We start from the raw sequence: 21,925 nt of genomic DNA on the forward strand, positions 1-21,925 counted from the left end.
TTCAGAGATTCAACCACAGAAGAATGAAGGAATTTTGTTTGTCTCTCTCTCTCAGGACCACGTGGCCATGGCAGGTGTCCGTGTGGCTTCAATCCCAAGAGAAAGATGGCGGTCCTCTCTGCAGCGGCACTCTGATCAGCCCCTGCTGGGCGCTGACCTCCGCTCACTGTGTCAGCAGGTGAATCTGACCCTGAGCTGTGAATCGCTTCCTACGCTGGAGACATCTTCAGCAAAATCCCTAACAAGTATCCAGCTAAAGTTCCTTCTCTCCCGCTCTCTCTCTCCTCCAGGTTTGGCGGCGACCCCTCCCAGTACGTGGTGCGTGTCGGGGCGTCGGCGCAGACCCTCACGCCGGAGCAGGTCGTCGTTCACCGGAAGTACAAGGGTCAGAGCGGGGGTCATGACCTGGCTTTGTTGAAGCTGCCCAGCGCCAAGGGTCACTGTCTGACCTTTGACCCTGACACGAACGCGGCGTGCCTTCCTACTGCTGATATGGGATCAGGGGGAAGTAGTCCATCCTCTTGTGTCGTCATGGTTACTGCTGGATGGACAGGACCAGGTTTGTGTTTTTTCTCCGTCTTCAGTGTATTTTTCTTTTCTTTTTTCTTTTTATATGCTAGTTATTACATAAAGTAAAATGATGAACATGGTGATCGCTGCTGCTAAGCATTAGCATGTTAGCATGATTCATTTACTAATTGTTCCTCTTTAATCATCTTCTCTGTCGTCTCCCCCAGACTCCGTTCTTGCATCCTGGGTCCCTCTGATGTCGTCATGGCAATGTAAGAAGCGCTATGGCGACAGTTTCTCCAGCCACGGCACGCTGTGTGCTGGCAGTCCTCCAGACACCAGCCTCCTCCATGGCAACAGTTGTCAGGGTAACTCCGGAGGCGGGCTGGTGTGTCAACGCGAGACTGGTCGATGGGTCCTCACCGGGGTCGTTGCCGGGGGTTTCAGCTGTGCTGACCCTTCCTCCCCTGCGCTCTACACTCGAGTCAGCCGCTTCAGGGGCTGGATCGACGAGGTCATCAACGTGACGGAGCGTCCGGAGGAGCCGCAGACGCACACGCAGACACAAGAAGATCTGACGCACAACGATGTAACGCACACAACACATGAAGGACACACACACGGCGAGGGCGAAGATATATACCTACACATGCACGATCAACAACAGACAAATGAAATCGGTGAGATCAAACAGAAACACACACACACTCATTCGCACACCAATCAGCACGGTAACACACACACCAAGAGCTCCCACGCCCACCATGAAGCAGACACAAACACACAAATCCTGGTCTGATTGAGGCCACGCCATTGGCTTACCATCTGTGCCATGTGACCGCCTGAGGAGGAGGAGGAGGAGGAGGGTTAAAGGAAGATGAAATAGAAAGATGCTCTTAACTTAAAAAGTAAAAAAACGGCCGTGTCTGTGCTAATTTCAGATCTGATCTCAGTGTTCGCGGCTGCTTATCGTCAGACGAGCACAGCGACCTCTCAAAGCGCTTTACATTTTCTTGCCTTTCAATGTGGACAGACAAAAAATGATGACGGCAGAGTGTGTGGGTGACGTCTGTTGTTTTACACCATCAGAACAGCGGCCGTTCTGCCGGCAGCATGCTGATGAAGGCCTTACACTGATACTGAAAATCAAAAAATCAGCATGGCATGTATTTTAAGGACTATAGCGCTCGCATAAGAACGTCCGAGGGACATTTCTGAGATGGTCACACAAGAATCTATGCTAAAATTAACCTCTTAATGTGCGTCTTCATGTGTGAACTGATTTCCACAGACTAACTAACCATCAGAGCATCTATAGCATAAAAGGCTGACTGCATATCACCAGTGTCCCTCTGAGATTATTCATGTAGATAAACTCCTGCAGCAGCGGAGGATTGTCCTGAAGGAGAAAAAAAATCCGGCGTGGGTGATTTTGTGTATTTTAAACAGGGCTCCTCTCTTCAGGCTGATGTCTTTTACCTTTACTGGTGCAAGTGCTGTTGTTCATTTAGACCCACGACTAAGCTACTGTATTTAACCAGGGACCACACCAGTGATTTGGCAGGTTTGTGTGTTTTTATTATCAGTGATTTAGATTTATCACTGATGCTGACTGTCCTGAACGCCAAGCTGCAGATTATAGTGACATCAAATGGCTCAGTCCTCTAGTTTTTATTTGGAAAACTGTTGTTCCCAATTCCAATTATTACTGGAAATTAAAAACCTGAGGTTAAATCAATACAGGAAGCAACTGGGAGATCAAAAATAATGAAAACACATTTCAGAGGTAATAGAAGGAAAGGAAACTTTGAGGTGAGATAGTTAATATGCAAAGTTAATTCTTGTGCCAGATATTCCTGCAAAGTCACGATAACGAAGAAGAAAAGTATTTAAAAAAGTCACAAGTCAACGAACAACTCAAAACTCACCTTGTTACAACTGATTTTAATATTTGCTTTAATATTTAAATATTTACTTTTTATTTCAGATTTTCTTATATATTTTCTGTACATTTATCTTAAAACACACACTCAAATTATTATTATTATTATTATGATTAATAGCAGTACAACTACTACTAATAAAAAGAATAATAATTGGAGGGTACTTTTTAAGACGAATTACACAGTAGATAATAAATGACAAAAATCTAAAAGAAAAAAGCACTCTTAATTATTGTCATTATTATGATTATGATTATGATTATGATTATTATTATTAGTAGTATTAGTAGTCGTATTAGTATTAGTAGTTGTACCTTCTGCCCTCAAACACACAGTAAACTAGTTTTATAATAGTGTAAAATGGGTACCACTTTCTTATAAGGCCCCTATTGTTAAGGGTTTATATAATTGTATTTAATGGCTTTATTTGTGGTTAGTAAATAATTTACTTCCACTTTATGAACCATTTAAGCGCATTACACAACTTTTGTGTTACATTTCATAATCACAGATGACTCACCAACTTTTCGAAAGAGACCTTGTGACTTGTGAATGTTAATGACGCGTTAACGTTTATAAAAGCAGACTGGAGAAAGGAAAGTTCTCACCTCTCTGCAAAACCTAAAATCAGCAAATAATCGTATTAACCATTCAAAAAAAAGTCATCACTTACAGGAAACTCGTTAGTCGTGTTTTCTGTGAGAAAGATTTGTATCTTTTCCTTGCACTTTCGCTTCAGATTGTAAGTGCAACAATCTTCTCAAAAGTATATTCACCACTTTCCCAGTAGCTGTTGGCTGCCGTTGATTTTCTTGCTGCATTATGAAAATCAATGAGCAGACTCCTGAAACATCAAAAAAATTTATTTTTTGCCAAAGTTCCATAATTGTTGAGAGGCGATGCAGCGCAGATCAATTAAACTGCATTACCTCGACAGTAATGGACTTTTTTTTTGAAAATCCTCTTGCAGGATCTGATTGATTTCTATTCTAAAGGGGAAAGAAAGGAAACAGTGGCTGCCTGGAAATCAGGAAAAATATACTGCACACAATAATAATAAAAAACCCTGAAACACTGCAAATGTGTTTTTTACAGCAGAAACATAAAAAAAACAAAAACACTGGTGTGGTCCTTTAAACTTGTACAGGACAATTCTCTCCTCTCGAAGCCATCGGAAGCCGAGTGTCGCGTCACGACTGGCTCTAGTTAGATAAACGAGTAGGCAGATAGACGGGTAGATAGCTGCTGCTACTACCAGAGATTAGATAGTGTGTGTTCTGCATTTTTAGATAGCTGAACTGTGGACGTGTAATGTTGTCTGCTCAGTTGTTGGCTGAGCAGACGTGTGATCTGTCCAGAAGAGGGCGACGTTGCTCTATTTTCACGGGGTCGCTGGGTAAAGCTTAGGCCCTGGTGGATCTCTTTTTTATACTCTCGCTGTAAGTGTGCAGACTTGTGCTTTGTTGTACTGTGAACCATTGTGTCGTGAAGCATCTTGTAACCTGCGAACATTGACCCCCTCCTCCCATGCCTGTTGTTATGACCCCTGTACATACACCCTGCTCCCGGGGACTCGACGTGTGGCCCTGCAGCTCCTGTGGGTTCGTGTAAATACTGTTCGTCTGCGGCTGGACGGAGTGGGAGCAGAGAGGAAGTGTTAAAGATGGAGGCCTACTTTTAATTGTGTTACACCCATCAGCTGTTCCTCAGTGTTATGTGCTGAATCATGGTTGAGTATTAAAACATATACCTGCAAAGGAAGAAGTCTGCGTCGGTGGTTGTGTTGTTTCCTCTTTCTTCTCACAAGCACATCCTCAAAAGTTTGTTATTTGCAAAAGATGCCGAAGAACAGCGATGATGCAAAATGCAAAGCTCCATTGCTTTCTGGTCTTTATGAGTTGCATATTGCCTTTGATCAAATCGAAATTGTCAAGGCCCTGCAGAGATTACTGGACATTTACCCATCCCAAATACACATGGATCTTATTAATAAGGAAAACAAATCCTGACAAAACATGTATTGCTTGTGTGTAATTGAAAAGTAAATCTCCTTAGCTGCTGCCCTCAGTCACTCGTGAGCCCTGGTAATCTTTCCTTTGTTCTGACGGTTTCTCTATGAATAAAAGGGGGGTGTGGGGGGGGGGGACATCAGAGGAAGCCCTTGTTGCTGTGGATTTAATAATATTTATTCAAAACTGTAGAAAAACTGATTGATAATAAGCACTAATGAGTCGGCAGCTGGGAAACAGCTGAATATGTGAAATATTATTGAAAATGTGAAGTTTTCTCTATGACGAGTTTCATTTACTGGAATAAAAAGAAGCGTGGCTGTTGGGGCAGAGACTTCTCGTCTGGACAAGTAGCCACTCGTGTATTTAATAGTGAAACTAGAGTGGCACTCAGAGGGCACAGAACTCCACCGAGGCTCAACAGTCCCCTGATGAATCCGCATTTAAATTCACTAGATCCAGATTTAGAAAAGTACAAGATTCCTCTGTAATATTTAGTGGAAAAATGGGAAAGAAATTGGAAACACTCCAAAAACAAAGTACAAGGATCTGGGTGATAATGAACAAAGATACTCAGCCTACCATAAACTCTTATTTATATATGTATGTGTGTTAGATTCTGGATGTGTTATCAACATTATTGAATAATTATAAATGATTATGTTAATTATAGAAACATTTAGGAAACAAAGAGTCAGTGCTTCAAAGGGCTAAGTCACATCTGTCTCAAACTGGATGTGCAGCATAGCAACATAAGGGGTGGCGGGACTGCCGTAAGAGCAAGAGAGGTAAGATGATGGACTACAAACAGACATAATTAGATTTGTACACGGAGAAGAGCTGTGTCATTCACTCATTTAAGATGCAGTGCACTAGTTTGAACTGTATTCACACCCCCCAGTATGTGGTACTTCAGCATGATGACAGGGAGAAAGTGTCTGGACACCTTCACCCCAAAGTCTGGAGTCCAAAGTGACCGATTAAAGTTATACAGTTAATCGGACTCGTTCCACACGCTGCAGTAGCCGAGGAAAGAAAAAAACAAGCTCATTGGCTTGAGATGAAAAACACAAGCCGATGTTTTCCAGGAAGTAACATTGTGGTTTTACGTAACGCTGCAGGCGAGGCTTCCTGTCTGTGTCCACAACGTCTATGAGGTTCTGTGTCGCCTCATACTGCGAGGAGATATTCACCAATCACTAAAAACCAGTCGCAGAAGAAGCGTCGATGGATCTGCTGCAGACGACAGAGACCAAGGTTGTGAAGCTCGGATGTTTGGTATCCGTTCTGCAGAATTCACCTGGAGCCTCATCACAAGCCTGAACAGACACACTCTGCTCAACCCTGATGTGGAAATGATGTTGAAAATGAAAAATGAACACAACGTATTGTCTTGGGAAGAAGAGAAGAAAAGCCACGTGAGATAAGTGAGGGTCCATTTGGCGCTTAGACCCCTTGTGATGTCATCAGGGGTTGAAAGAGGGTGAGGATGTGAGGTATAGAAACCCCCCCCCAACCCCCACCCCGGGGTCTAGACACTGGTGGTGGTTGATGGGATGTAGAGACTGAACTGACAAGCTGACAGCAGCAGAGAGGAGAGACAGATTTAAAGTTTGGCAGCGACATACGATTGGCTGATTGAGATCATGGCAAAATCTGATTGGATTACCGTAAACACTTGACAGTTAGCTGATTAGAAAAGGTGGGGAGAGAGAGAGAGAGAGAAACAGTGAATGAATGGGACATAGAGAACGTTTTCCTGATTGAAATTACGCAGAGTATCATAAAGAGCAAGAAGTAAAACGTTGTGCAGGATGGACAGAGTGCGTTTGACCGGTTCTGCATCAGCAAAGATCACAATAGAGGGAAATAAGAATAAATAAAATAACAAAAAAAACACAGGGAGTTAAATAAACGAGAGTCCTAACGTTGTCCTCGTCAAGTTAAAGCCTCAGATGATGCAGGAGAAGCCGCTGAAGGTCCAAGATGTCAAACGTCTCGCCCACAAGGACAGAGCATGCAGGTGTTCACCACCCTCGTGACCTCGATTGAGAGGAGCCAATCAGAGCTCATTAGTGTGATTAAGAAGAAGCAGGGGGCAATCAAGAGGAGAACCGGAGGAGTCATTACAGCTCTTGAGAAGAATAAAATTTAAAAAAAAGGGCACAGAGCTGCAGCAGCGCTCAGATAACTGCGACCGTTTCTGTGACCGTCTGAGATCAACTTCTCTCTCACTGGCCTTCAGGAGTTTGACATCCAGACGAGCATGAAAGAGAAGAAGAACTTAAATTCAAAGAAATGGGAAAGTGGAAGATCAGAGATTGAAGTGGACTGGGGAACATGCTGTGGATGTAAGTTTGGAACAGCACTCTCTTCGATGACGGGATGGAGGTGAGGCCCAAGAACGGGTTCCCAGGGTTCATCGGTGGGAGGGTGCAGATTTGTGGAGCTCTCACACTTTGGCGATGATGAGGTCTGTCAATGATTCATCACGAGGGGCCATGAAAACAAACATTGGGTTCAATTTGATCGTTAGGCAGAGATATCAAATAAATATAATTATAAAACGCTTGACTATGAAACATTTCTATTATTTGCAATTGTGTCGAGAACATAATACAATTATTAAGCTTGTGTTTAAAAAGAAACATTTGCAGCTTATCACCAAACTCTAACTGGAGTTAATGGGGCAATTGGGCCTTAAAAATAGTTTATTTTGACCTACGCATGAACAGATTACCAGGAAACCAGAATGATTTGGTTTAGATCAGAGAAGAACCCATTAACCTTTGGTGTGGATCCAGATCAGTGGGTAGAACCAGGAATATTTCTTCACTATACTTAACATTTTAGATGTTTTTGGCTGTTTTATCAAAATTTTCGTTGATTTCTCAGAAGATAATTCATGGGTCTTGATGAAATAAATAAATCAATGTGTCCCAATAAAAATCTGGATCCAGTGAATTTTAATGTGGTTTTATTAGGGGACAGTTAGGCCTTGGGGGAGGTATGCACTCTACTTAACGAGATTCTAGTTTGCAATTGTATTGTGTCACCAACGTTGAGAAAGTAATATAATAAAGCACTATTGATAAAGTTTTAACATAAATCTAAAAAACTGATTCTTCGTTGCCAAAAATATATTTTCATATTCTCTAAATGGTCATGTTAGAGGAAAGCTGTTATACATTATCATGAATGATCGAAAGCATCTGTATAAACTCTGAGAAGAAAACAGGTTCATCGCCCTTCTACAAAGTCCAAAGTAATTTAGACTGAGAGTCTCGTTAGGGGTCAAACTCTCCCTCCTTATTTTATTGACACTAAAGAGTCGGAGGTCAGAGAGAGCGAGACGCGCTCCCTCAAGAGTTTCCCCCTTTTCCCTGCGTCTTTGAGAAAGTAAATGAGCGTGTGCTGCTGTGCTCTCATTAATCACACAGAGAGCAGAGCAACCAGGGGGGAGCTGTCCTACATCTCAGGGACACACACACACACATTCCTTAAAATAACTGGGACCATCATAAATAACAGCAGAAAACCTTTTTAAATAAGGCTGTGGCATTACTCAACATTTGGCTGTGTGCACTGCGGCTACAACAAGAGCAGTGGAAGACAGTGGAGTCCGAGGTGGAGAGAGGGAACGTTGCACAGCAGTGATGGTTTTTCCTCTGCAGTTTGTCCATCGGGGTTAATGTGACGTGGTTGTGTGAGGACAGATGAGTGCGGAGGGCAAATTACGACAGCTGCAGTGCTGGGTGGTGTCCGCAACGTCCGGGGCCAACCACACAGACACGTTTTGGTTTCATTTTAACTTCTTCCTTCTGAACGTCACCCAACGCAGAATAGTTTCCTCTCCTAAAATTGGACATTGAGCGGATATTCAGCATGACTAATCAATGTTGCAGTGTTACATAATCTGTCACGTCTCTACCGGCTCCAAATTTGGCGATTTCAGGGCGAGACTGCTGAAGAAGCACGCTCAATAATCCAGGCTGAGAAAGTTTAGGATCAAACCAATAAAAAATACATTTTAAAAAGCCCTCAACGGTGTAATTTTTCTCGACAGAAGGTATGAGGCTGCAGACAAGTGTGAAAGACCATTGGTTCAGAGGCCGTGGTGTGAAAAAGCACCTTGGGTAAGCAGAGATCTGTTCTGGCAGGATGTTTGGTCTGGGGATGGAACACAAATGTTTCCGCGTGACAACAACAAGTGGGGAGCTGTATTTTAAAGAAATGAAAGAGTCGAAGGAGACAAAGCAGTGCTGAAATAGTATTTTTATTAAATACTTTCAAGATCCAAGTTCGAAGAATAACAAAGCTATGATGAAGACCAACTAACACTCAGACAAACACTTGATAGTCGTCAATTCATGGTTGTATTTCATTGTACATCATGATCATGCAAAAAAACTCCAGCATCCATGTGAAGGCTGGGGGAGAAAGCGCAGCCCAATAGTATATCATTACAACGCAGGGAAAACGCTAACATCAAGGGCCTCATACCAAGCTACGGCTCCTGAATCCGTTTGTTTTAATCTTTTTTTTTGTAATTTTGCTTTTTTTTTGTTGTTTTTCATGTCACCTATTCAACATTCTGGATGGAGGAAATTCTTATTTCAAAAGATGCAAATATCATATATTAACACTAGCTCTCCATCCTTATTCAGGTAGGTACATGGTAGAAATGCGTAACTGAAACATGCATATAACTAGGTCTCCCGCTCCGGTTCGACAGTGGAGGTCACAGAAACCTGCACACCCACACCAACGCTTTCTCTCTCTCTCTGGCTTTCAACACTCCTCTCAACTGAGCAGGCACGATTTAAAACCACCGAGGGTAGATTACATTAATAAATAATTTAGTCCTGATCAATCTAGGATCATTCAAATCTGTAAAATTTTGTGTTGTCTATGTTTTCTCCCTCTTTTCCCTTTTTCGAAAATGTTTAGTTTTTTTCTATTTTCTGAAATTCCGGTGTTTGAGGGAGAGTGCAGAACTCCAGCTTGGCAGATCGGCAAATTACCAAAACGACAAGTCAACAGCAACAGCGACGACAACGACATAATCATAGTAATAAAATAAAAATTTTGAAAAGAAAAGTCAAACCAGTAACACGGGAAACAGAGAAACAACAGAGAGGTACAACTAAACATCTCAAGAGCAGGGAATTGTGGGTACACCGGGGTTAGAGATATCAGGGGGAGGAGAAAGGAGAGGGAGAGGGGGGGTTTAAGATACAAGTGTCGCTGATGGATGGAGACAATAAAGCAGCACAGCAAGGGTGGTGCCCTGGTCGCACAGTAGTGGTGCAGATATGTTACAAAGCCTAGACACACCACCAGGCGAGTGTGAGTGTCTAAGTGTGTGTGTGTGTGTGTGTGTGCATATGATATGAAGAGACGGCTCACAGCATTGTGGGATCAGGGAGTTAAGAAAGCTATGATTCAGGTTTTCATATTTAAAACTTTTTGGGCAGAGGGGGGGTCAAACTAATCTCATCCTTCTTTTATTCCCCATCGTTAAAAACAGTCTCAGCGCCGTGGGACTCGAGCCGGTCACTTAAAGGAGTGTGTGTGTTTCATGTTTATCGTTAAAAACATCCAGAGCTACTGATTTCTTAAGGAAGTATTTTAAGGAAGAAAAATAACAGCGATTTGAAATCTGTGAGTAAAAGGGAGCTCGGGGGTCACAGAGGTCGTGAGTGATTCCTACACCCAGATGCACAGGATGAGTGTCTCATAGATACATGTACATATATTACACTTTTCTACATATATCTATACATACACTGTATTTACACAGTGAATATAAACACACCAGGCCCTTGCAGAAAGCAGAGAAAAAGAGCAGGCGGGAAGGTGGTTTAAGAGCGAGGAAAAGGGGGAGAGAGCAGGAGGGGGGGAGCGAGGGAGAGGCGGCAAATGTGCAAAACGCAGACGCCTTCGCTGGCCCACGCTCTCCCTCCACGATGCAAACGGACACAACAGAACGCACAGGTTAGCTTTAAACTTGCACAGTAAAATCCCTCTTTTTAAAAACAGCTGCTTTAAAAAAGGAGCCTCGAGTGTCAGATCAATCAAGACCAGGACAACAAAACAAAAAACAAAAAAAAGGCTCTGGTTATTCACAGGAACGAAAAGAGAACAAGACGTTAAAAACACAACAAAACACGGAACCTCAAATCAGACGCCCCCGCCCCACGACAACACGTTTTTTTTCCCCGTTCTGTCGGGAAGAAAACAATCACACAAAAAACGAAAACACATAAAAAGCCTAAAGTTCTACACTTTGGTGCTTCTTGTTTTTGATATCAAGTTTCTCTCGTCATCAAGTTCTCTGACTGAGACGACTTGATTCTTTTCCCCCCTCTTTAATTCAGTTGGGGAAAATCTCCCTACATCTTTACATCAACGTCCGGGTGACGAGCACAACACTTTCTACCCGGTTATCCCTAGAATGCCAAAAAATGTGTCCAAAATCTCAGCTGCTAACTTCACACGCCTCTCTGTTCCTCCCTTATTAGATAGTGAATATAAATGCTTGGTTGGGTTTTGGTGGTTTCTGGTACATCTAGTCATAATTTACACAGTATATTCATAACTCATACTCATAAACTGTCACAAGTTCAACTGTAAATCCTCTCCTCCCCCGGGACGTCTCATCTCGCGCGGGCAGAAAAAAGATGGCTGCCAGGGGAGGGATAGAGGGCAAAGACGCGCCCTCCAATCAGGCGCCAGATGCATGCATCATCCCATGGGGGCGGTGTCTTGTGTTCAGCCGGCCCCCAGCAGGTCAAAGGAGGGACAGGATTGGTTGGTATCGTGGAGAGGGGTGCGTTCTCGCCCGGCCGGGCTCCTGGCACAAGCCAATCCACGCAGAGGACGTGCCTCATAAACACGCTCGCTGAAAAAAACTGCCCCCCAAAACACACACTCCAGTAGACTGGAGGCTCAGGACCACTGGGGGTGGGGGGGAGGTGGGGGTGAAGAAGAGGATTAAATTAGTTGTTATTTTTTGGCAAGACAATGTCACTGAAATTCTTTGAAACCATTTAATATGAATCTGATAGAAAAAGGGTTTTGCTTGTATGTGTATGTATGTGTGTGTGTGAGTGTGAGTGTGTGTGTACCTGATCACTGGAGTGGTGCAGCAGGTGCTCCTGAGCAGTGGAAGTGAACATTGAGCCACTTGCCCTCGCGACGGTGCCACACCCGGGTCTCCTCTGATTGGCTGGAGCGGGGGTGGCCCGTGGTGTCCACAAACTGTGTGAGCCGGATGTAGGCGATGCACGCCGCGTCCTCGCCGATCAGGTGCACGTGCGGGTTGAGCAGGGTGGTGTGCACGGGCTTGCTGTTCTTGCTCAGCACTGGAGACAACAAACAGACGGATGGATGGAGAGAAAAAAATCTGTTCAGTCGTCCTTAAAGACACGCAGCAACGGATTTTGGGAATAATTAGCTAGTGTGAATATTGTTAACAGACACTACAGTCATCTGTTCTTTATTGTTATCATCATTCTTGGTTTTTATTTCGATTGCTAACTACTCCTGCAATGGCTGCCAAAGAGAGACATTTGTGATAACTGAATATCTTTGGGTTTGGAGCTACAAGATGTTCTTCGCAAACTTCTGATATTTCAGAGATGAAACAATGACTCAACAAAGATTAATCAATAATGAAAATAATCATTTGTAGCCTCACTAGCTTTTTCTAAAACATAACCATATAAATTTACCAAACTGGGATATTTCCAACCAAATATACAAATGACAAATACACTTGATGTTTCCAGAAAAGTGAATCCATTTTCTGGTGCTCTTCTTTTCACCTGAGAGCAAATCTAACCCTGCAGTTATTTCATCCTCATTAAAATGTGTTCATGCAGCTGAACTGTTTGTGTGCAACAGACTCACAGTTTTCAAAATAGAACTTGTGAAAGTCCATCCCTTCCACCAGGTTCCCCAGGGCCTCAGGTTCAAAAGAGGTGAGTCCAGGGTCACAGATCCTCCTGAGAAACAAACGAAAAGAGGATGAGAAAGTGCAAGAGCAGAAAAGAGGAAGCAGTAAAATACATTATGAGCAAAACATGTTGCAGTTGTACTGACGTGTAGGCGTCGAAATCTCCATTGTTGATCGCTTCAATCAGCTGCTCGGTTATCTTGATGATCTCCTGTTTACGGGCTACAGACAGAACAGGGAGGAGACAGATGGTGAACGACGAGGAGCCGCTTCGAAGGTGAAAGAACAATTAACTATGTGGTGGTTTTGCTTGATGACATTTTCTCTCATCACTTCAGCGACCGCCTTCCCTCGGGCTCTCTCTCCCTCTGTGGCTACGGCTCCACACTCGTGTTTAACCTCATCAGTGGAACCATAACAGCTCCCTCACTGCGACTTGACCTCGTCTGTCACTGAGCTTCTCACCTTCTGATCGACACAGAAACTGACAGAACACTGCACTCTGTTGTGTGAACACACACACTGCCTCCAAAACAAAAACAAGAACTCCTCTCATTTGGACCCTCGGCTCAGTTTGAGCAAAAACAACCTTGTAAATCAAGGTCGACCTTCAAGCTTTATCCAGAAATTTCAACCTCATCTCCTGTTTTGACCAAGTGTTAGCACATGACGAAAGTTTCATACATATTGACAATGGGCTTATTTTCATGAGCAAACATGTCTTATTTTGTCCACTGAGGAAGACCACAAGACGCGATAGAAAGCTTGTTAATGTCTTGCTGCAAGTTTAAATTAACCGTTTCAAGACCTGAACGTGTATGAACCATAGGCTGTAACTAAAGATGGACGACCCAGCACCACTTCCTCCAGAAATGAATCTGAAATATCCTGGACACAAACACTGCCATATTGTGCATTTGGAGCCTGAGGCTGGTCAGTAGCGATCAGAGGACGGTGGCGCGGTATCGAAGTGCAGCTGAAACACACGCTCGACCAATCAGGAGTCAGTCTCGGGTGTTTCGTTGGATGTTTTTGTGACATTTAATAATTTAAACCAAAGGTACCGGAAAAATGAATACCTGGGCATACGCCAGTGTAATAAGAAATACCTAACATGACAAATCTTCATTCATTTGAAATTTATTTGACACAAACGTCTCTCTAAAGCCCAACTGATTCTGAGTGACAGGTACATAAACTAAAAACAGACATGAGAGATATTCACGATAGAGAGAAATGCATCCTTTGCTACTTGAGGGTAGGCGCACAACTGCAGCTATGAAACTATGTTTGGATGGTAACAACTTTATGGATGATAGCAAAAGCACATCAGTAAATAGTGCGGTAAATAGTGCTTAAGAGATCTCTACATTATCATGAGAAGTGTAAAAACATTTTTTACTTCATTAGGAGTCTAGATAACTAATGGGAAACTGCAGCCAGCCACCAAGTGGTGATCGAGATGCTTTGGCTTCACTTTTAGGGAGCCGTCATGTCGCCCATCTTTTATACAGTCTATGGTGTGAACCCCACTGTGTGATACATGACGTGATCTGCTTCATCTCTAATTAAGCCGGAGAACACGAGCTGAAACTAAGCGTCTCAGTTCTTTCTTCCTCAGAAGATCCTTCACCTGACTAGATGACATTTAAAGATCGCCGTCGTTGCCACTGCCTGCTTTCTTCATCACTGAGAAAATTGCCATTTGAGAAATGTGAGTTTTTGGCGTGCAACAGCTACAGCGAGTAGAGGGCAGGGAAAGCTGAGGTCGGTTAGTTCAGATGTGCTCTTACTCTGCTTATTGTTGCTTTTAGCAGCGACAGTCATGCTCCTTATTGGAGCAGCAGGCATGGAGGACTGTGAGAGCTCAGACTCGGGGCAGGAGCTGTTGCCTGTGCTGTTCCATGCCATGCGCTTTACGTCATGCGGTGGAACTGAAACACACAATGGATGGTCAACAAACACAAAACAACATGGATGGATGGATGGACAAGAAGTCAGAAATGCACATGTGATCATCTGCGCACGGGAACATGCACACAGCTCATGCAGCTAAACAGAAGCTGAAGAGGAGACCATGCTGACGTGTGGTTAGTCGTAAGTTAAATGAGTGAAAAATAAACACGCAGAGTTGGAGTTATGACAGACATGCAGATGGGTAAGATGAGGACGGGATGACAGCCGGAAGCGAGATCAGTGCAGCTCTGATCGTGATGCTGTGTGATGTGGAAGTCATTTAACTGCCTGCTCTGCTCACGTCTACCCAACTCTTAATGCTCAAATACATTAACAAAGCCTCCTCTGACAAACTGCGGCACCCGGCAACGAAATGGATCGAAGCCATTGCTTGTTATTAGCTCATGTTATGCCAGTGAGGGAACTTAGCATGTTCGGGAAGGAAGGAGGGAGAGTGGAGATTAGGAAAAAAGAGATCAGACTGTCCTTTAGCACAGGTGTGTCTGAGGAGAGCGGCAGCGCGGAGACAAGAGGTCAAGAGACGAGAGGAAAAGATTAGAGAGTAGAGGGAGGAAGATCTGTGAGGGGAGACATAAGGGCGAGAGAAGTGTGATCAAGAGGGAAACGGAGAATAAAACAGAGAGAGGATTAAAGAACGTGACGGAGAATAAAGGGTTGGAGGAGGAGAATGGTGGAGAAACGTGAGGATAAAGAGAGAAACATGGCGCTCTATGGTGTGCATGGTTCCAGGGCCGTGTCAAGAGGCCAGTTTAGGACAGACAGCTGCAAGGTACGCAAGGCTTTCACCAGCTGGAGCTGTCTCATTAGGAGGACAAGGGGAAAGATGCCATAATCACCAAGATACACTCACACACACACTCACACACTTGCATATAATTTCAGGGTTCCCACAGTGGGGGGAGAGAATCAGGAGTTTTTGTATGACTTTCTAAAGTTAGGTCAGAGTGACTGTGACCTGAAAGTCCCTTCTGTCTTTTTAAAGTTTTGTTCTGAGCACAGAGAAATGAGACATTGAACGTGCAGTCTTGTGCTGCAGAAGAGAGCAGACAACGTACAGAACAATGGACAAACACAGCAGGAAATAACTTCACCCAGTCGTCAAATGTATTCCAGCAATACATCCCCGGTAAAGGAACATTCTGGTTCATTAAAACTAGTAGGACGATTAGGTGTGATAACACTGCAGTAAAAGAAAGTGCTGACATCTGGAAACATGGCAGATAAACATATATTATGAATTTAAGATTTATTGACACTAGAGTTTTAAAAGAGTGTTCTGTATACATATTTTATTTACATCATTTACTTCTATTTTCTAAACTTACTCAGAATTAAATGTTGAAATTCACAGTAAATACTTTGTGTGGTTATGATGCAAAAATAATTCATAAATGTCAGTGTTAAAATTACAAAACCTTTCTGATCGTTAAGACAGGAAAATTATATTTAGTTTAATTGAGCTCTTCTTTTGTGAAGGGTCCCCATTCTATGTAAATGTAGCTGTGTGTTATAGGTGTTCTAAGTATCATTGTGATGTTCACACTTAAACATGTACAACAAATGGTCATGATTTCTTAATAACTCGAATATCATCCTACCTCAACAAAAAAAAGTCATATGTATCTTAAAATGGGTTCAAATATGCACCTTTACCCTTGAAAACCATCTAACTGCAAAAATAAATTAAAGCCAGCTCTGAAGAAATGAATAGTTATCGGCTCACAAAAACAGGGGATTGGGGGCTTGTTTAAAACGTGTCTGACGATCTGATCAATTAACAAAGTGAATAAAATGTTATTGTTATAATAGGAATGATATATATATAAAAAAGAAAAATCATAAATATATATATATAAATCTAAGTTGTAATAAACCAGAATTATCCTTTAAATAAATCAACACAGAAATCAAATTCTATCAAAATAATTTACTGGATTACTCTTAGTGAAGTAAATAAAATATAAAATCAAAAAATAATCAACAATATTACAAAACCCGTGGGAACCCTCAAAAAAAGCTTGGTGGATCAGAGTGAGGAAGTTCAGAGATGTGAGACGTTATTGCCAGTACACAAAGCCAAGGGGGGGAGTGGGGGGTGTTAGGTCCTTGCCAGGGGCAACCACACAGCTTCTGGTTGCCATGGATTAACTTACTGGCAGGTGAGCTTTGAGGTGAGGGCAGAAGTGGGGGCATCTCCTCTGTGGCGCTGCTCTGACTCAGCGCCGAACTGTCCGCTAGAACACACACACAGAACGCAGCCAGACACACGGTAAATACACACATACACACACCACAAGCACACGGTCAAGACTGTGAGAGACACGCGTTGCATCTCTGCACACCTGCCAGTCACTACAGTCAAATACACACACTTCAATAGATGGGAGACAGAGAAAGAGAGAGCGGATAAGAACAGGGAAAGGGAACTAAAACACTTGAGTACCTTTCCTACCTTTCATTTCCTCCTCGTCGTTGGTGGCGTTGCTCTCTGTTGATCCCTGAAGAGCAGAGATGAACACAAAGTTAGTGAAATTGAAAATCATACAGCTGGGTGACACTGTTGTGTTTCATGCACACAGAGCACATATCTCACCTTAACTCCATCGGGAGGGTTGTGCACCACTGTGCTCTGCGATTCCTGTGATGCAGAACAGAACAGTTAGTCCGACACATTAGAAGCTGGAACGAGTGCCTCTCAACTGGCTTCAACCTGGGCCCCTGATCTTACCTCAGCAATGGCATCACAACCCAACACTGCTACCTACTAGTAGATTTGGCCATTAAACACAAAGCACTGTCAAGGCTAGGGCTGAGAATGGAATCGATATCATAATTTATGGCTGCAACTGATTATTTCAGCTACAGTTATTTTCTCAATGAATATATTTATTGTTTAGTCTAGAAAATGCCAGAAAATAGTGAAAATATAAAATTTCTAAAGCTAAAGTTGATATAATAAATTTGCGCATCTTTATTGATTAGAAGCCCCAAAAGAGGAGAAAGATAACTGGCAGATATTTACATTCAAGAAGCGGATTATAATTAATTGCTTACCAAGATTGGGGCGGATGACTTTTCTGTTGATTGATTTGATTGTCTCACTGGAATCAGGATCATAACGGTATAATTGTTTTACATAATTGTTTTAGCTAAATTACAGGATTGGTTATCTTGGAATACCATCAGCCCTCTCATCAATGCCAGGCCACCAAAACTCATGAACGTGCCTAACAACCGCGAGAAGTCGACTTTTCCGTATCTCGCTCCCTAACATTTGTCAATCGTCTCCCTGGTTTAATAGACCGGTCATGTGCAGTGAGACACACAGGTGGGGTGTGCGCAAGCAGGCAGGTCAGTTAGTCACAGACGGGTACACAAGCCAATCATTTCATTTGACCCAAACTTAACAGGCCTGCGACGGCCTGACAATGGCTTTTTTATCAGGTGATTATCTATTGATGGCTATCGGTACGTGAAGAGAATTTCAAAAAATAAAAAGGTGTTTCAGATGCAAATTACCAACCCGACCTTTAAGGAAAATATAATTAAGTTCAGTTACTTTTCAGCTACGTTTTTATCCTGGGCTGGACCAAACAGGTATTTTAATCATCAACTATTCTACGGACTGTTTAATAATTACACAATTATTTCATATAGTGCAAATTCACAGTCCTAGTTTCTCAGACACCAATGTGACGTCTCCAGTCCAAATTATCCCTCCTCCACCAGCTCTAACCATGGCCTACTTTGGGGGTCCAGCACCACCCGCTGAGAGGCAAACGAAACCAGAACTGTGTGTTACCCAACCACATCACTACGAGATGTCATACATTACACATGCTAGTAAAACATCTTAAAACCACAACATGCTGGAACTGGATGTGAGAACAATGATAAAGATTTGGCGGTATGATAAGTTTGTTAATGATGGCAAGATAAAACCGGTGAGGGTGAGTAAGTGGACTAAAGAAACTGGATGACAAAGCAAGGTGTTAGGATGGGGGGTTGCAAAGCGGTGGTGACTTCAGTGAGAAAGTTAAAGGATAGCTGGTTAATCAGGGTAGGTAGAGATTATATACAGATAATAGCAAAGAAGCTGTTAAACAATGAGACTAAATTCTACGACGATATCAGCCGTCACTCTCTGATCCAGGACTCTACAGTTCTCTGCGCTGCCACACTACAGGTCATGCTCCTTGGAAATCTGAAAGGTGCACATGTGAAGATAAAACCTAATAACAAGCATTTAGAATAATTCCCCAATAAGTGTCTTTTCTGCTTGATTTAAAATTCAGGACCACATGTGCACCTTGGCGGGGGGTATAACAGGCAGAGGCTGGGTACTACTGGGATGTCATGGTGCAACACCTCCTGGATGGTAGATGAAGGATGACAAGCAGCGACTATGACAAATGAGGATGCGGCACAACGGGCTACTATGAAACTACTGGGTGGGGAGTGAGGTGAAACGGCGGGAAGCCGACTCTGAGGCGGCCTACTGTACCATTGTAGCGTTGGTTGCCATGTTGGAGTCTTTCAGGGCATTGATGGCGCTCACTATACTGTTCTTACTGTTGTTGGTAGAAGGCTGGGACGAGAACGCAAAGTGAACACATACGTTACACACACGCCCTCATGCACACACACAAAGATGAGCATTATACGCCTTTTAGGGACTGTCAGCTAATGTTGGTCGAGGCTCGCAGGCTGTTTAGAGCTAACGGGGTAAATGAGAGGGTGAGTGCCAGAGAATGGCCTCTAGATCATCCTTTTTACTGCCTCACTAACCCTCTATGCCTCCGCCACTTAACTGCACAGAGAGACCCCTGGGGCAGGGGAGAAAGAGAGGGAGGCAGGGGGCAGGGAGGAGGGGAGGGGAGAGAGATGCTTAATAGTAGCAGAGAGTGATGGAGCCTGCTCGGAAAGGAGGGCAGCAAACCTCTGACCCTCTAAGGGTGAGAGAATAAAACAAATATAGGCAAAACATTACTGATAATTACCTCCACAGAGGAGGTAATGTTTTCCTGTGTATTTGTTTGATTGTCAGCAAGATTAAACAAAAATGAATAAACCAATTTATATGAAATTTTGTGGCACAAATGATCCAAAGAACTACCCATTAAATGTTGGTGCTGATCTGGATCAGTGGAGGATCTGGATGGTATTGGTCAGGTATGTTTAAGGGACTGACATCTAGTGTGTAAAATTTGGTGCAGATCCAAATAAAATGCTAGAATTTAAATATGGTTTCATAAGGGGACAGTCTAGAGATGATACATTCTAGTAACACACACAAAATGACAGCAAATAGGGTTTTCAAAGTTGCGGTTGGGACTACAAGAATTGTGGGATCTAAGAAGATGCCACAAAAGCCCTGAGGTAATGGAATGAACAGGAAATTTGAAGCAAAAATTAACAGTTTTTATCAAACTAAACAAAAATAAAAAGCGGCAGTACTGTACGAACATGATACTGCTCATATCGGATAATGTTCATATCAGTCAATATAGATAATCAATGATAATTGATATCGTTTCATTTAAGTTTAAAGCCTCACTAGATAAACAGTAAACAATTTTACAAATCTGAGGTAGAAGAATTATGTGCAACACTCCCTCAGTTTCCGCAATGCATAAGCAATAAAGCCATATATATTGGACTTCTATTATATTACTATTGATTAAAATGATATTGCAATAATTACTGATTGTTTTATCGCTCAGCTCTATGTTGCACAGAATAAATAATACAAAGAGAAGTGAGAGAGACGGAGAGAAAGAACAGAAGGTAGAAAAAGGGGGTCAGCTAACAAAGGAGACAGAGGACATAATGTGTCAGAACAAATGAGGGCAGAGAGGTAAAGAGACAACCTTACCTTAGCAGAATCTGACTTCTTGTTCAGTAAACTCTTGCATGCTGAAAAGAAAGAGATGATAGAAAGGAGAGAAATCGGTAGACAATTGAGTGTTAGTGCTGATGACAGAATTTCACCCGGTTCTTATAGAAACCCAGAAAGATGAGGAAAAATCTGCATCGACATTTTGTCAAATCTATGAAACCCCAATAGCTGAACCTCTGAGACAAGTCTAGATGCTAGTTGAGAATAACATGCATTTAATGGATTTATTTTCCTTGGCCGTAAAGGTTGCTACACTCTGCAGAACCCATTCACATCATAATCAATTCATTGCCATCTGGGGACAAAAGAGAAACCTGAGAGCAAAGTTAACTTCCTCAATCCATTTCCTGTCTGGAGGACCCCAGCAGATGTAAAAAAGAGAGTGATGGTCAGACTCAAACTGCCGCCAGGACTGACAGTGATGAGCTAGGTTAATGTAAATCATTGATTTCCTTTAAGGGCCCCAGTCACTTTCCTCTCGGCCTAGAGCTTTCAACTCTCCGTTGCTTCCTTTTCGGTTAATTTTCTACTGACACGCATGTTCCAAAAATCGGATCTTGTGTTTCTTACCTTCCAATAAGACATAGGAGAGGGGGAGAGAGAGGGAGAGGGGAGGGTTGAAAGAGGCAGCTCTGTATTACAGTATAAGAGAGTGGAGAAGAGGGGCACAGCATTTACAGCAGCAAACAATATCAAGAAACAACTCATGCTCCTTAATCTCAGTTGTTGTGTCGATATGCAGCTTCTATCTTGGCCTGGCCATGCAGCATCCAGCAGGGGGGGGGGGGATGATAAGATAAAAAATATTTCATTCCAAAACCAGGGAAAGGAGAGCTGATTGTTTCATTTGGCTTAATCTTATCCCAAACAGTCATCAGGGTGCTAATCGTGACAGCATGGGACCACCACGTTCATATGCTCTCTAAACATCACCCTCCCCCCTCCATTAGAGAGAATGATCATCAGTGTCACATGACAGGGCGGATAAAGTCAAGATGACCCACAGCAGGGAGGGATGTACCGCTCAAGCAATGTGACAGCTCGACAATGATCTGGGAAGGATGTGTTAGACAGCAACTGAAGGTGCATCTCCCGAGAATATTTTTATATAGGATATAACCACACAGGACACCCACATGCGAGGCACAGCAAGGCAAACACCTTTCTGGGGACATACAGGAATGCTTCAAATGCACACTTCTGTCACATTTAGCTATAATGTCATTAAAAAGGGAACATCATGAGCACACTGCCAAGCCTTGCCCCAGCCATACTCTATACAGATAAAGTGCAGGGAAGCAGTTATATTAAAAAGTGCCAGGATTTTTGCAGGGATGAGCGACATCATCAGAAGATTAAAAAAATAAATTAAAAACAAAACGAACAAAAGCTGGACGATTAGGAAGGAGTCGAGCTGAGGAGTCCAGTTTGGAGTGATGATGGTCAAACACGATATTCACAGAAACTTACAAACGGCCAACTTGGTCCAGTGTCACTGAAGAAGCCCGCATTTGGAGGGCTCCAGCTGACAGTCAAACCACCACAAACACCCTGATTCTCAGCGCACCAATCACACACTGCATGAGCAACCACATTTTACCTTTATCCTGCCTACACATAGATCCTA

At 42.9% G+C, this 21,925-nt stretch overlaps 2 protein-coding genes across 18 annotated transcripts in view; one reads left to right on the forward strand and one right to left on the reverse strand.

Moving 5' to 3' along the window:
* Positions 1-4,214, forward strand: part of LOC118100893 (neurotrypsin) — a 28,581-nt gene extending 24,367 nt beyond the window's left edge. Inside the window, exons 12-14 of the mRNA XM_035146420.2 lie at positions 56-178; positions 291-559; positions 738-4,214. Of these exons, the coding sequence (XP_035002311.1) occupies positions 56-178; positions 291-559; positions 738-1,309 (964 nt within the window). The 3' untranslated portion in view covers positions 1,310-4,214. The remainder of the gene's footprint in view (positions 1-55; positions 179-290; positions 560-737) is intronic.
* Positions 4,215-8,719: 4,505 nt separating this feature from the next.
* LOC118100174 (calcium/calmodulin-dependent protein kinase type II subunit gamma) overlaps positions 8,720-21,925 on the reverse strand; it is a 32,418-nt gene continuing 19,212 nt past the window's right edge. For 2 of the 17 annotated variants that reach the window (XM_035144956.2, XM_035144954.2), the window contains 10 exons: positions 20,275-20,315; positions 18,904-18,987; positions 16,993-17,037; positions 16,843-16,897; positions 16,553-16,633; positions 14,216-14,356; positions 12,569-12,644; positions 12,377-12,471; positions 11,593-11,829; positions 8,720-11,422 (listed from right to left, as the gene is read on the reverse strand). In XM_035144956.2, coding sequence (XP_035000847.1) covers positions 11,597-11,829; positions 12,377-12,471; positions 12,569-12,644; positions 14,216-14,356; positions 16,553-16,633; positions 16,843-16,897; positions 16,993-17,037; positions 18,904-18,987; positions 20,275-20,315 — 851 coding nt within the window. In that variant the 3' untranslated portion in view covers positions 8,720-11,422; positions 11,593-11,596. The remainder of the gene's footprint in view (positions 11,423-11,592; positions 11,830-12,376; positions 12,472-12,568; positions 12,645-14,215; positions 14,357-16,552; positions 16,634-16,842; positions 16,898-16,992; positions 17,038-18,903; positions 18,988-20,274; positions 20,316-21,925) is intronic. The other 15 variants (XM_035144962.2, XM_035144957.2, XM_035144965.2 and 12 more) reach the window with 11 other exon arrangements.

Source organism: Hippoglossus stenolepis, chromosome 21 (genome assembly GCF_022539355.2).
Source record: "Hippoglossus stenolepis isolate QCI-W04-F060 chromosome 21, HSTE1.2, whole genome shotgun sequence".
Classification (NCBI taxonomy): Eukaryota; Metazoa; Chordata; class Actinopteri; order Pleuronectiformes; family Pleuronectidae; genus Hippoglossus; species Hippoglossus stenolepis.